General features: G+C 48.1%; 1 protein-coding gene across 2 annotated transcripts; it reads right to left on the reverse strand.

Annotated features, from left to right (window-relative positions):
• Positions 1–2,033: 2,033 nt before the first annotated feature.
• E2F4 (E2F transcription factor 4) lies at positions 2,034–14,750 on the reverse strand. Of its 2 annotated transcripts, XM_088136017.1 has the most exons (10): positions 14,506–14,749; positions 12,127–12,236; positions 11,388–11,551; positions 10,460–10,501; positions 10,111–10,172; positions 7,684–7,966; positions 6,500–6,691; positions 5,950–5,997; positions 5,381–5,425; positions 2,034–4,278 (listed from the first exon to the last, which is right to left on the reverse strand). In XM_088136017.1, exons 1-10 carry the CDS (start codon positions 14,632–14,634, stop codon positions 4,163–4,165), a joined length of 1,191 nt encoding a protein of 396 aa, XP_087992143.1. In that variant the 5' UTR covers positions 14,635–14,749; the 3' UTR covers positions 2,034–4,162. The 2 variants fall into 2 exon arrangements, with proteins under 2 accessions (XP_087992143.1, XP_087992144.1); XM_088136018.1 differs by lacking the exon at positions 5,950–5,997 and having other exon boundaries at positions 14,506–14,750.
• Between the last annotated feature and the right edge of the window lie 907 nt (positions 14,751–15,657).

Consider the following 15,657-nt stretch of genomic DNA (forward strand, 5'->3'; position numbering starts at 1 on the left):
TGCCCATCATCCCCCTAGGGCTGCCCAGGGTGATGGGGCCGAGCAATAATCCCTGGCAACTATTCAGACTGGCAGGGGGGCAAGGCGAACAGCTGTGCCTTCTTGCTCAGAAAGAGGAACAAGGGGGCAGCTGGCTTGCTGGTGCCAGGCACAGGCCCTCCAGACTGCATTCATGACCGGTTCCTTTGCAGAGCTTGGGTGCCCTAGGCAGGGGTTTCTCCTCTTCTTGCCACAAGCCTGCGAGGCTGTGCAGTCTCCCCAGTCCAATACTGGAGCAGTTCCATTGTCCCGCAATGACTCTCTGGGCCTTGGCTGATGCTGAGCCTTGCACAGCTGGTGAATGCCAGTTCTTGGTGTTTTGCTTCAAGAGACGTTTGGTTTTCAATGAGCGTGGAGACACAGCAGAAAATTCTAATTCTAAGGCCAGCAGGTTTCTGGCTTTTTCCAGCCCCGGACAACTGTAGAACTCAATGATGCCCATAAAGACCATTTCTGAACATGGGAGGAGGCATCAGTGAGATCAGGCAGATGTCTATCCTGACTCAAACGCAAAGGAAGAGGTGATGTGTCCCCTTCAACAGCATCACTGCCACGGATGGTATTTGGGTTTTGCCAAACTATCATAGATAGTTTTGCCAAACTATCATTCCTCATAGAGAGGAATTTTGCTACATCTGGTATATTGTCCTGGGATGACGGAGCATGAACAGTCATCACATCCAGAGGACGTCAAGTTGGAGAGAGACAATGACACGGGAAAAAGAAAATACCCCCCCCCAAATTATGGTTTATTAAGTGTAATAAAACCCTCATTTTCTAGAGATTGCTGATTTAGTGTTAATCCTATACCAAATGGAGCCCCCAGATCTAGTGCTATGTTCAGTAGTTCAACTCTGGAATGCTTTTTAAGGGCCTGTATACTTATTCCAATCAAAGCAGGTGGAAGTTCTTGGTTGACCCCAGCCAAAACCAGGCCTGGTTAACTCTTGCTTATGGGATAGCACCAGAAAACATCAGGCTACAGGTTTTGCCAGGAAATCAGAAGATCCCAGAAGAAAATCCCATACGCCACTTCTGTGCCATTGCCAAGAAAATTACATTGATGGGTCCATGAGGAGCAGAGCTCACCTCAAAGGAAACTTTACATTTCATAATCCCACAGGGAATGGATGAATTGGCTGCACACACAAGCCAGAAACTATGGTTTTACAACTACATGGCTGGACTACATAGCGCACTGAGCCAGATACACAAACCGTACTATAAGAGTTTTGCATCCATGGATCCTGTTGAAACTCATGTGCAACGATGGAACTGCACACATACACACAAACTAAGACTGACCCTGCAGTTCGGCGCTGCTGGCTGTGCAGATGGTTTTGAATTTCTTGTACAAATGTTTCCATTGCTGAGGAGGTTGTCTGCAATGATCCTGCAGCCTACCAATCATCCTTAGGGCAGCATTCCTTAGATCTGCTCCTGATGACGACTCTCAATCCGTGTTACAAACCTGAGCAAGGCCAGGAAGAACACTCCGAGAGCCATCAAGTGACCTTGCTGGGAGCCCCATCTGTTTGTGCTGCTAGGTATTTGCTGCAACCTCTCTGGACCAGTTGGCTGAATGGCAGGAACTGGGAAACCCCTACTCACCACTCCTAAGCCCACCTCAGGGTTGGATTCCGATGCTGTTACCTAAAAGTGCAGGTTTTCCTCCCTTCCAACTTAGGAATGCTTTTTCATTAGATAGAAAGGAAGAAATCACCATTAAAAACCTTCAGAGGTGTAATAGCGCAGGAACACCTTTGTCAGGTCCTTATCTGGGGTCCAGCACTTATTCCACTTCCATCTTACATCTGCAAGTACTTATAAATCCACCTGGGACCCAGAGAGACTACCTGAAAAGAAGACCCGGCGGCCAGATGCCGAGTCTTAGACACTCCCTACTCACAACGTTTTGTGGTCCAAACTCTTTGCGTCCCAAGACAGCGAGGCTTCAGCTGTGCCATGGAGGGTACGAAATGCCTTCTTCAACAAGCTGAGAGGCAGAAAGCTTTGGAAAGTCTCCGTTTATTCACTCAGGAAAAAAAAAACTGTACAAATATTACAGGCAAGTTTCTTTTGCTGCAAAAAAGTATAAAAATAATCTTTATATATGAATCAAAACTCCTTTCTCTCTCTCCCCCCCCCCCGAACATTTCCTCTATGCATCCTCTGGGGGATGTCACCTAAGGGGTCGGGGCACAAGAGGGTGACAGCAAAGAGAAGCAAAGGTCTGGCTGCTAAACAAGAGCAGGCCTAACCACGTACAAAAGGCAGGGATGGGATGCATTAAAGGCAGACAAAGAGTCCTCTGGCTTGCTGGGGACAGCCATGCGGAGCCAGAGCAGCAACCCAGAAACCCTGGAGGCGGAGCTGTGTCCTTTCGGGTGAGGTGAACCGGACTCCAGAGGCTTTTTGAGACAGCCACCTGCCCAGAGGCAGAGGCAGATGCTCCCAGGCTGGAGAGGTGAAAAGCAACATTCCGTTTCATTTCCTACCCAGAAGGACTCAAGGTTGCTTTTGTGGATCCTTTAGCCAGATTCCCAGGAGGACCACCCAGCTGTGCCTAGGTCTCCCTTATGACAACAGAAACATTCCCTGATTACAGGGGGAAAGATCAGGATCAGGCCTGCCCGCTCACATGAACCCTTCCACAATTCTAAGCACACTTCACTCAGTCCCATCGGAGAGAGACTTTCACCCAAGCAGTTCAGGGCCGGGATGCTAGAGAGCTCCCCCTTCAGATCTAATCCCTTCCCATCCCACCAGACACACTGCAGGGGGTGCCTTCTGCCCCTGGGAGGAGTGCAAAAGCAAGGAATCAGGAAAGCGAAGTTTGGGGTTTGCATGTGGCATAACACAGAGGCCGACTGGAGGTTAAAAGGATATGGCTTTCAAGGGACAGATGTTAAGAAGTGCAATAGGGAGGGGGGAGGCGAAGGCTCCTTCCATGTCCTGCTGATCAGCAAGGATCAGGAGAGGACTCTGATGGAGAGGCCAATAATGTGTATCAAACAGAATATGGGAAAGGGCAGGTCGTGGTTAGGTTCCCAAGAGAAGTCGGACTGTGCCAATAGGACTGGCAATGTAATAATAAGGACTGGCAAATCGCAAAGGGAACAGTCCCTGTGCATCCCCAAAAGCCCTATTCTAGCAGCTATGGAAGAACGACATGCTACTGAGACTCATTTCACTAGGTGTGACTAAACCCCCTCCATGGTGGGCTCCTGGTGGAGAACTCGGGACCTTGAGGGGCATTCCCATAAGCCCCAGCCAGCTCTTCCCTTGCTGATGCAGCACAGCTGCAGACGGGGGCAACCCATTGTGGGTGTGCAAGAGGCTTCACGTTTAGAACAGGCAGGCCCAACTGCTTCAAGCCTGAAATGTTTTGCACACCCTTACAATTCATTTTTCGGTTCTGACTCTTTGGAGGAAAGTGACTGTGCAAAACTGGCACCTTAAAAAAAAAAAATACACAATAGTCTACACAGCTTAAAAGGAAAGGGCTTCGTGCTTTGCATGACAGGAGATGGACCAGTACTGTTACTCAAAATGCCACTTCTAAGCACATACAACTGATCCAGGGAGCAGCTGAGATTCCTGGATTCCATCATGCCGAAAGCAGACAGTTGCTAAAGAGAGAACGCCCCGTCATCGGAATTCTACAAAGAAGCCAAGAGAGAGGCCAGTGATGGGTTTTCCCAAAAACCGCCTGGCTACAGTTCAGCCGTTCCATTCGTAACCGGAAAAGAAAAAGAAAAAGAAAAAAAAAGATGCAAAGTGCAGGGATGCCAAAATAGGCTAGGGGGACCCAAGGAAGCGCTTTTGCTGCTCAGGAAGATTCAACAGCAGATGCCTGGGAAGCAGGCCCACCCAGGATTCAGTGAAAGGATAGCACAGGAGTGAAGCAAGGGAAGCCAGGGAAGAAAGAAGCTGGAGACGAAGCTGCCATCCTAGTTTGTTTTCGGTCTAGACAAGAGCAGCTCTGTGTATCACTCAAGCACTAGCAGAAAAAGAATCCAAAATTAAGAGTTCGGGGCTTTTTCCCCCTCCCTCCAGACAGGTTTGTTTCTTTGCTTTAAAAAAATATCCGTATCCCAAAAGTCCATCCAGGCACCCAGAGTCAGAGGTTGAGGATCGGGACATCAAAAAGGTCACACACCCCTTCGCTCTCATCCAAGTTGTAGATATAGTCATGGTCTCCAGGAGGTGGGGAAAGACGAAGTAAGGGAGCAAACACTGCCCAAGAGAAAAAAGGACACTTTTAGTGCTTAGGGGGCCTGGCCCCTGGTTCAGCAACCCCACACATTAGCCCCTCTCTGTTAGCATGGTGGCTTTACTGGGCCAGCAAATTCAGGGTCTGCTGTTGCAACCTTTCAAAGAGTCCAGGGTCCTGTCCCTGACCACTAGCTACGTCTCTGAAAATGAGCACAATTTTAGGAGCACCACCTTCTCTCTTCACACTCCAAGAGTGTGGAGGGAGAAAGAAAAGGAGCTCCTGCCCCCATCATTTTGAAGATGGAGAGGCTGCAAATGCTTCTTTGCCCTGTGGTTTGCTCTGCCCTAAATGCAACCAAGCTACATCCAGCAGACGTAGAAGCAAACCAGAAGGTGCCTCTTTTTCCTGCATCTGGTTCCAAGATGGAAGAGAAAGAACTGTTGGGGTCATATATCTATGACTTCTCTGCCTTCAGCTTGAAGCATCAAATAGGTACTTCACCTTAGTTTCTTCTGGGCAGAGAAGGAAGCCCCAGAAGTCCACTTCCTTTTGCATCCCACTTGGAGTTTGGCTATTTTTCAGCACAAACACTGAGTCAAAACAAAATCCCAGACTTGAGAAAAATTGGGGGGGATAATGAAAAGACACGATTAATCCCCTCTCTTCTCTAAGTCCAAGTTAAAATACACTGGGGTGCCCAAGACTGACTCCTGTTGTCCTCCAAATAAAGCTTGGTTTTCTTGTACATTATGTTGCAGAGATGCTGATTTCAGAATCCCCCATTCATTTTTAGGGCCTTGTAGATGGGAGTGTGACTATGCATCTTCAACAAGAATTTCAGCAAACTACGCTTCCTGTTCCTCAGAGACTCCAAGAAAGTATAAAATTAAGGAGAAAAGCACCAGTGCATATGTTCTACCACTTTAAAAAAATCATACTAGTAAGATAGAGTGCCACTGACGCAATGTACGTCACACGGACCTCAGCTCATGAGCCAGCACATATTCAGGGACTCGAAGCTCAATTAAAGCAAAGCACTTTTTTATAGCTGCCCTCCCTAGCTTTCTCTGCTATCCTAGGTGGCCTCGCGCCAAACCTGTGAGTAGAAGGAACCAGCCTTACCTTCAGATGACATCAGCTCTTCAAGCAACTCAGAGCTCATGCACTCTGTGGGAAGAAGGGGAAAAAAACGCATGAGAAGGTTACATGTGTGCAAAATACGTGCATGCATATCCCAGGGTCCCAAATTGGATCCGTGATTCTTCCACCCATCTTCATCTGTCTCATGTCTCGGTTCTCTCCTCCCTTGACTACCTATGAGCAATTGGACAGATTCTGCAGGATGAGAGTCCTGCACGAGCAATACCGAAACAATGCATTTTTAGCAGCTGCTTCTTTCCCCAATGACTTGGTGCACATAGGGAACCACATGATGCATCCCTGGCACGTTCCTTCAGTAACATGCTTAAATGTTTTAATCTTTCAGCAAGTACAATCCTCCCTACGAGGAGAACACCAGCACAGGAGACATAAGCCAGAAATGCGCTTCCGTCAGTTGCTATTCCACAAGAGCCCAACAGAGGGCCCTCTGACACTAAGTAACCACGTTGGCTTAAAAAGCCTCTTTTCTGAACCTCCGAAGAAAAAGCAAAGCACAAACAGGGTCTGCTAAAGGGACACTAGCAACGCACCTCTGGTTGGCTCAAACATTTCTGAAAGCTCTTTGGGAAATTCCAGTACTGGAAAAAAAAAAAAAGAACAAAGGTTGTGGCATCTTAAAGACCAATGCAATTATTATGGCACAGGCCAGCACGGTTTCCACCTGAAGTCCTCCAGATGTTTGGGGCTGCAACTCCCCACATGAACAAAGACAAGAATTCCAGGAACAGTAATTCCAACACATTCAAGGGACCAGGTAGGGAGAAGGCCAAGATATATTCCAGAGACTGCAGCCTGCTAGAGTTCTTGTTGCTATGTCACTCCAAGATTCCCATCATCTACCCAGCTCATTTCTCCTTGCTTGGTTATTGATCAGCTTCCTCTATCTCTGCTTAATTTTAGCAGAACGTTTGAGAAAGGGAGCCAGTTACGGACTGTTAAACACACCGAGTGACCCTGGAACTAAAAACGCCCCATCAAAGTACAGTGCAGGGATCGGATCCAGACATGGAGAGTTCTGAGGGGCCTGTTTTGATCCACCATAACCACCCACCAGAAAAATGACAACCAAGGCACACTCACTCTCTGTGGGGAAGGACTTGATCGGTTCGAAGGAGGTAAAGGAACTGGGCAGGACCGAGCTGCTGTCCAGCAAGGCAGAGGACTGGAGGGGTTGCGTGTCAAGCCCAGCTGGTGGGCTGGGGGGTACCGTGGAAGGGGTAAGCGAGTCCATCTCCCCACTGCTTTTTGATTCTGCCGACGAGATGCCTGTCTCTGCAACAGGAAGAGGGTTACAGAAAGAGAGAAGTTGTTGTTATTATTTAAACCTGTATCCTGCCCAATAATCTATCATGTTGGATGGATTCCACACAGCTGGAGAAAAGCAACTGGCGCTCTCATAGCAGCCTCCAGGAGAGGTACCTTAAGCTGTGATTCCTGTCTTGTGAAGAAACCCAAAGTTAGCACCCTCCCATTACTCTGTGGTAGCCCAAGGGAAGTCACATGGACATTAACTGCCTTGTTGTCAGAGGGCAGCTTTTTAGAGCAGGGGATGCTCCAAGTACGGCCGCTAAGCAGGGTCCCGCCTCATCCACGCAACTCCCAAAGTGACGGTTTTCATTTTTAGAGCGGAATTCTGTTCCTTCCCCAGAAGAGTCTCTCTGGCAGGGTTATCCAACCCCATCCCAGCTCTCCTCATGTGGGAGTTGCTGTCAAACACTTGGGGGGCACCAGGTAACCATTCCTCCCTAGGAGGGCTGACTTGGAATACATCTAACTACAAACAGGGGCAGAAAGGATTTGCAAATCGGAATGCTTTTTCACATAAGATTTCATTCTTTTCATGGAGAAAAGTAAATGTCAGCAAGAAACCTAGAACCCTTTCGCTCAATATGCTTGTTTCCTCCTAAAAAAGGACATGCCGTTATGTGATCCTCATCTCAGATTCCAGCTACAGCAGAGATTCAAATTTATTCCGGAGGATGAAAGGCCATACAGAGTCAAGCATGGCCAATACATACTCAAAAAAGTAAAAGAGGACAAGGACAAGTGGATCGGGCTAGGACAAAACCTAACCTTGACTCCATGTAACTATGTTTCTACAGAATTAACCTAATTTAATAATGATCAGTCTCAATCTCCAAGTGCCCCGGAGTAAACGTTAGCTTCTGAATCAGCAATATAATAACACAGCTACTGGTCCACTTTAAAATGTGCATTCGAATTTAAATAATGCTAAGCTTTTCACCAGCCCCTTTACAGCTCACCTGCCACGCTGGCTGATTTGGGTGCAGCGGATCCGTGGTCTTGCGTGCTGTTGGGGACAGATGCAGGAGGATGGGTGCCACTGGGAAGAGATGCCTCCTGGGAATGGGGAATGGATGGCTTCTTAGAGGGTGTGACTGGCTGGCACTGAATGAGGTCTTCAGGGGGAGGGACTGGAAGCACCACTGGAGGAGAGCTCCAGGCATCCTTGTTTACTAGAAGAACGTCAATTGGACCGCTGCTACTCTTCAGGTGGATCTGGTATTTTTTCTGGCCATTTAAGCCCTAGAGAGAAAGAAAAAGGGAGCTTGCTACAAAGTAAGCGTGGACACAAGCATATGATGATGGTATCTGTGCAATGACACCACTGGACATAAGCCATCTGTGCCAACATGGAACTCTTTCTTCAGGCATTCTCTCTGTGAAGGTGACCCCAAACCTTCTCAGTCACCATGAAAGAAGAGGTCCCTCACAATCTGTTGAGTCCCACATCCAGCCACACACTTCTTGGATGAAACTAACCTACAGTGCTAAGCAGAATGGGGTGTCAGCTCGCCAAAGTTCCAGACACCTTAGAGTGGGCCATTGTCTTAACTAGAGACACTAGGGAGGTCGAACGTGAGATCTTAGGTAGGTAAAATATACAGAATTGAATCCATTAAGAACCTTAGGCCAAATAGGTATTTCTAAAACAGCAATATCCCCTTGGAAGTCATCCATAAAAGACCTCATGTGGATAGGACTACTGAGTCGCTTTCTTTTCATCACTCTATTTTTTTTTCCCCAACATCCACTTTTTGCCTTTTTGTTCTCTTCTTTCTGTATCTTGATCTCCATACAGCAAGCTAAGACAGATTGCTCTTGACCAAAATCTGATTATTACTGGAATTAGGGCTTCTGCATGTGGCCCTAGGGTTACCGGTACTCAAAGACTTCCCCCACCCCCCAAAACACAAAATCATACCTTGTCTGACTGGCAACATAGCTCTAGAGCTTCGTATGAAAGCCACCTCTTCCCTATCACTTGGTACTTGTCCTTTCAACAGGGGACACCAGGGACTGAACTCGGACCTTTCGGCATACCTCCCATCTCTCACGAGCACGCTGAACTATAACCCCCTACCCAAGACAACTGTGCTAGTGAGAGATGTCACCTGTGGGCATGTTTGGCCCACAGACATAAAATCAGGGTGAAATCTTCAAGCACCCCCCCCACACAAAGCTTTTCCCCTGATTCTATCTGGCAGTTATCACAAAGTCCTACCTCCCCTTGTTCACTGCACTGAAAAGGGCCAGAGGGCCAGCTTAAAACCATGTGTTTTATTTGCATGTGACAAGGTGAAAGAAAACAAGCTAGTTGGGATGCCTGTGAATCCTGGAGTGCTTGGGGCAAAAAATTACTCCCTTAATAATCAAGGGTGGAAGCTTATAAATCAAGACCTGCAGCCATTTGGATCACCGATACACTTCCCAAATGAAATCCCCACTCTTCTATCAAGTAGCCTGGGCAGCAAGCCTGTCATGGGAATTAGGATCAGAGATGCCATACACGGGAAACAACTTTCTTTGATAACCTCCCAGCCACTACAAAGATGGCTTGGAGCCTGTCTCTTTTGGTTTGAAAAAGACAACAAACAAACAAACCCAGCAGCCTGATTGGGGCCAGCACCACCAAGGAGGGAGCTGGCAGAGGCTTACCCGCCCACATCTTCTCCTTCCAGGTTTTGTTCCCCCACCCCCCCTCACAGCCTTGGGGACAGCAGATGACAAATAAAACAGAAGAAGCCCTGTTTGGGAGCTGCTCTAGACATTCATCTCTTTGTCAGCAGCCAGAAACCCCACGTTATGCTTCTCAGCCCTGTCCATGCCATAGGGATGACTGGGGGAAGTTAGTTTAGCTCCCAATTATCCTGGGGAAATTTGAGGCTAAAACTAGCCTTCACTTACCCCAGAGTTTTGGAATTTGCATGACCCACTAGTATTCTCCCACTGCTGCTTATGCCATTGTGTAGATACAGGTATGCTTCTAATTACTGGCTACTGATACTTTCCAACACCACTATTCCCTACTCATTCAAACTTCACAGACTTTCAACTTTATCTCCTAAGAGGAAAGGTAGGCTATATATGCATTAAAAAAAAAATTGAAATAAGTTCAGCTCATGCTTCCCTGCCCCATTCTAAACTAGTTCTGAAAAATACTCATTCCCTAATTCCCCTCAAGGCTTATTCTTATTATTACTTTTGAACCCTGTCTTTACTCTGAAACCTCAAGCCAGTTTTTGCAGAGGGATCTCCCCTCTTATTTTATCCTTGTAACCACCACCCTGTTAAATAGGTTTGACTGCAAAAGGCCCCAAATCACTCAAGCAGCTGCATGCTCACTTGAAGAGAGATCTTTGCGATCATCTCCAAACTTCTACACCCACCTCAGGGACAGGAACTTCTAGCTGAGTTCCTGATGGAGCTCGGATTGCCAGCAGCGTGTCACCTGCAACAAGAGACCAAAATGCTGCATTCAGTAAACAGAGCTAAACTGAGAGCAGAACCAGAGTATGCATTCCTCAATTCCTCTTTTTTCTACCCCCACCTGGGCACAACATTTTCAGCCCCTAATTGCCAGGAAGATTCTTCCACTTTCCCACACTCCCAATTCTACACAGAATGCTAAAAAAGCAAATCAAAGACAAGTTCATCTGGGGACTCCCTCTGAAGATGTTGCGGAGGTGGAATTAAACAGGCAGGAATCCCAGTGATGAAAAGATACACCATCCTTACCTGGGAAGCACTTGCAAAGGTCCTCATCTGTCACATAGGCTAATGTTCCTGAAGTTAAGTGAAAAACCAGCTGTCTTTGGATCTCAGAAAGATCGTTCCACCCAAGAGTATATAAAAAGGAAATCTTAAAGCATTTAGGGCAGAAGTGGACAAATTAGGGCCCCAGGAGCTTTGTTTTGCAGCCTTTAGCTCCAGTTCCACCACCTCTACCGCTGGATTATAGGAATATAATTGCTAAAAATCAGCAGTAGTTTTCTGTCATTCCCAGGTAGAGGATATATACAATAACTGCATAAATCTAAAAAGTCTTATCCCTGTTAAAAATTAATCATCCTTCTGTCCTACCCTCCCACCACCAATCCTGGAAAATCAGAGCCCCAACCAGTTTGCATTGTTCACTGTGACTCTCCACTGGAAATACACCATGAGGCCATCAGCCCAGGAGGAACATCCCAGGAAGGACTAGGGCAAAATCAAATCAGTGATAACAGAAAAGATACTAATTATGAAACACAAGGAGGCCATTATTATACCATATTAGAATATTGGAATAAGAGTCTCCTAACTTGGCATTCGCTGTTTTTCTATTATCCTAGGCAAATTAGGTTATCTGCAAAGAAACATTTGTATCAGAAAATATAAAGCTTGCATAAAAAAAAAAATCACCCAATGCAAATTGGCATAATTAATGATGTGAAGATGGAAAATTTTCTAGTACTTGATATTTTTTGCTGCAAATGTTCCACCTGGCACTCTGAGACTACAAATTCCAGAATTCCCAACCAACATGACTGAATTCTGGGCACCGCAGTCCCAAGTATCCAGAAGGGAGAACTGTAAAGTTAGCCCAGACCAGAATAATAAAGGGTCAGCATTTCAGCACCAAAGAAACATGAAAGCAGGAAGAACCAGAGTAGGCTCAAAGGATATTGGTTGTTCTGTACATCATCAGTGACATTTTTGATACTCTGCTGCACCCACATCTTCTGCTGTTCCAGCTCTCGCTCCCGGTGCTCCAGATCCTCAATCTCTGCTTTCAACTCAATCAACTTGTGGGCAATTTCACGGGTGTTACAGCCAGGCCCCACACCTCTGGCAAAAATGGGAAACAAGAGAAATCAATGGACCTGCCTCCTCCAGTGACCATTTCAACCACACATATTGCCTGCAGGGGTCACGGTGACAACAAGCCCTTCCAGTTTTTATTTTTGAGTTCTACCCTTTCCAGAGAGCATTCAGTGACACATTCAAAGAACCCCCCATGACAGAGAACTCAAGACCCTTCTTCAAAGTTCTTCTACTCTGCCTCACAATTTCTTGGGAAAACCTCCCCCCAATTCTAATAAAGTCTCAGAGTACTTCACCCCTGGGAAGTTCAAGTACCTGGTCAAAGCAACAGCATGAACCTCCTTTTAACCACTCCACTGATACTGATAACTCCACAGGAGTTATCTACAGCCATTCAGCCAGCAGAAACTCAGCGTGGCTACTGACAAAGTTCATCCAAAGCTGGCTTCAGTGGAGCATTCAGACTGTCCCCCCAGCTGTTCAGAAGAATTGTTCTGCCTCTGATTCACACATATGACTAGTAACAGCAGATGCAATTGCAGCCATGATATGACTACCAATGGAGCCAAGTGTCAGGGCTTCTGTCTCCCACTACTCACTTCCACTGAATGCTGTTCTTGGATTTCTTCTCAATCAGTCCGATGCCCTCAAGAACATTCGTAATATCGTAAATACGTCTTTTCTGTCGCACTGCCAGGGTATCTGCTGCCTGTAAAAGCAAACGAACCAAAAAAAAAAAAAAAAAGAGGTGAGTTCAAAGACACCATACTGTAAAAATACCTGGACCATCACAACACAAAAGCTATGTGCATTACATCATACCCTGTTTGTGAACTTTCTCAGGGGCTCTATCTCAATTGCTCAGGACAGTCTATGTTAAACCTGGAAAGTACCATTTTCTTCAAGAAAGATGATGATTCTGGTGTGAAACTGTCAGACTAGAGCTTATCATCAAATCTAAAACTGCAGAAAGCAGCTGCAACAATCACAAAACAGAGCACTTAATACAAAAATTAACTATTGCTCAGATTGGGCTAATGTGCTTATTTCTTTGTCAATTCATCACCAATGGTTGCGACTCAAAAATGGCCCATCTATTGGGCCTTCTATTTATTTGTTTGGATTCCATTTTAATTTGTGCTCTGCATACTGCTGTAAATTTCTTTCATTACTTGGCATGGTAAAACAGTTTCTCTTTTATCCGGGGTGAGAATATAGATACATACTGAAACGACATTGTGCACCTGGCCAGTGAACTCTGACCCATCGTTTATACATTAATTGAAAGCACCATAATGTGAGTAGCTATTCACAAGCACATTTCACCTAGTTTAACAAGAATTACCCACAGATAAATATATATATGTATAGGATTTATAATTTAAATTTTTATGATGCCAAAGAATTGTTGTTTTCACTGCAGAAAAAATAACATCTACTCTCTGGAATTGGCAAAGCCTGTCCACACTTAGATCCCACTGAACACAGATAAGCTTGCTTCTGAATAACCACACATCAGATCGTGCTGCATATTTATAATTGCTGTGGCAACACTTCCTATTACTGTTCCCTTTTAGAATAAATACCATCCAGTAACCACAGGTTGCTGTTAATTCACCCAATAAAGGAGCAGAAGCCTGTGGCCTTCCAGATGTTGCTGAGCTATAATTCTCAGGACCTAGTCAGCATGGCCAATGGGGAGGGATAGTAGGAGTTGCCATTCAGCAACATTGAAAGGGCCGCATTTCCCATCTATGATTCACTGATACTTCACCCATGCTGTTAAACCCCAGCTATGGTTCACAGTACCAGAAGCAACTTCCTGCCCAAGTCTTTGCTCTAGATTTCCTGTATAAGGTCCTGGGTACAAAAAAAAAAAAAAAAACTACTGCCCTGCTACAAACTGTTCTTATTACAAGAAGTTTGGGACTCTTCCTTCCCTCATAATGCAGCAGAACTAACTAAAGATTTCTGCAAAAATCAAGCCCTGCAAGCATGCTTAAGAAAAGTCCACTCCACACACACACGTTATTGCTGTAATGAAACCGCAACTACCGCAGTTCTTCATCACGACTATCAGTCTCTTCTACCTGCAAGTAGGCTAAGCGCAGGCAACTGATTTGGAGAAGCTGCCCCACCACAGCAACTCGCCCTTGCCCAGCCACCACACAAACGCAGTTATCTCCATTCAGCGGAGGCTGTGCCTTGGCAAGCATGCAGGTTGGAGATGGGAGGTGTGGGAGAAAAGCGAAGGAAAGGGCTCCCACCAGCTGGCAGAACGGGGGAAGAAAGAACAAAAGCAGAGGCCATCCAAAGAGGATGCCACCCAGGCCCGCTGGTGTTGGATGAGAAAGGAATACAGGAGGCGCTCACAGGAGGTAGATGGGTGGAAGAAACCAAGCGCACCAGAGGTATCATTGCCCCCCCCCCACGACTGAGTGTGTCAGGGTGGGTCAAGGGTGCCAACAGGACCAAGTGGGGAGCGTGTGCACGGGCGCACACACACGCACACGCGAGAAAGCCACATGCCAGCCAAAGGATGCTGCCCAGCAGCTCCGAGGCTGGTCCTCCGCTCTGGGAAGCCCGCTTGCCTGGCCTTCCAGCACCAAGCGCCCCCCTCGAGGGCCGAGGTTACAGCTTCCCTCTCCCGGCCAGCGGATGGGAGTTGTAATCCTCGACCGCCGAACTGGTCGAGGGGTGGAAGACGACCAGCAGCCCCCACGCGGCCGGGGGGCCGCAGCCCGCCATGGAGGCCGCAGCAGAGTCCGGCCCAAACGCATCCTGGCCGGGGAAGGCGTGAGAGGGCTGAAGCCCCCGCGCCGGGGCCCCCGCTGCTGGGGCTGCTGGGCCGTGTAGTCCACACCCCTGCGGGCAGCGGGCTGAGGCCGGCTGCCGTGCCCCGTGAGGCGCGCGCTCTCCAGGCGCGGGTCCAGCCCTCTCCCGCACCGGCCCCGATCCGCGCCTCCCGCTCCGCTCACCAGCTTGAGGTCGAGCACGCCGTCCTTGGCCTCCTGCAGCAGCGAGACGAACTTGGTGGTGAGCAGCCCCAGGCTCTTCTCGTGCCGGCTCGGCGCGCCGCCCGGCGGCTGCGGCCCGGACTCCGCCATCCGGACGGCTCACACCCGCCGCCGCCGCCGCCGGTGTGCGGATCCCAGCGCTCCGCCGCGGCCCCCGCGCGCTGGCCCCCTCCGCCGCTTCCGGCCGCCGCGGGGCATGACGGGAGGGGCGGAGCGAGGGCTCCATCTTGAGAAAAAGGGCGGAACCTCGCGGGCCGCCTTCCCTCCCTCTTCTCGAAGCCCCGCCCCATTCCACCGGCTTTTCTTATACGGCATTCCGCCGGCAGAGATATTCTCTCTCTCTCTCGAGCGACGCCTACTGGCCAGGAGACGAAAAGACTCGGTGGAGCCCGCCCTCTGCTATCCTTGATCGCGAAGAAGCGGGTGTCTTGCTGCTGCTACAGCTGCTGTGTTGCAAAGTTCCCATCATCCCCAGCCAGCCCAGTTGCTTTGCAATACAATTCTCATCACCCCCAACTGGCATAGCCAGAGGCCTGTTGACCTCAGAGCTGAAGCCCAAAGCGCTGGCCAAAAGGAGGGATAAAAATGTAGTTATGGTAGTGATCGTGATACTAACAGGGTAGTGGCGAAGGCACCAGGCTAGAAACCGGGAGGCTGTGAGTTCTGGTCCCACCTCGGGCACGAAGCCAGCTGGGGGACCGTGAGCCAGTCACTCTCTCTCAGCCCTAGGAAGGAGGCAATGGCAACCACTTCTGAAAAACATTGCCAGGAAAACTTCAGGGACTAGTCCAGGCAGTCGCCAGGAATCAATATGGACTCGAAAGCAACACATACACACACACACACACACACACACAAAAGTAATAATAACAACAACGTCTGCTCAAAGTTATTAGGACTACAGCTCCTAGCAGCTACGTTTAGCCTGGCCATTGTCAGGTTAATGAGAGTTGTAGTCCAAAATATTGGTGGGGTGGGGTGGGGTGGGGTGAGGGGCAAAGACTTGCATTCCTTCGTTATTTATTCCATTTGGATTATATCCTATCTCTTCTTTAGGGAGCTCATGGCAGCACACCCGATGCGCCTGCCCCCAGTTCTCGCCCACAGCAGAGC

Source organism: Python bivittatus, unplaced genomic scaffold (genome assembly GCF_059951505.1).
Source record: "Python bivittatus isolate LINGU-HERP-01145 unplaced genomic scaffold, Pbiv_v1 ctg000190_np1212, whole genome shotgun sequence".
In the NCBI taxonomy this organism is placed as follows: domain Eukaryota; kingdom Metazoa; phylum Chordata; class Lepidosauria; order Squamata; family Pythonidae; genus Python; species Python bivittatus.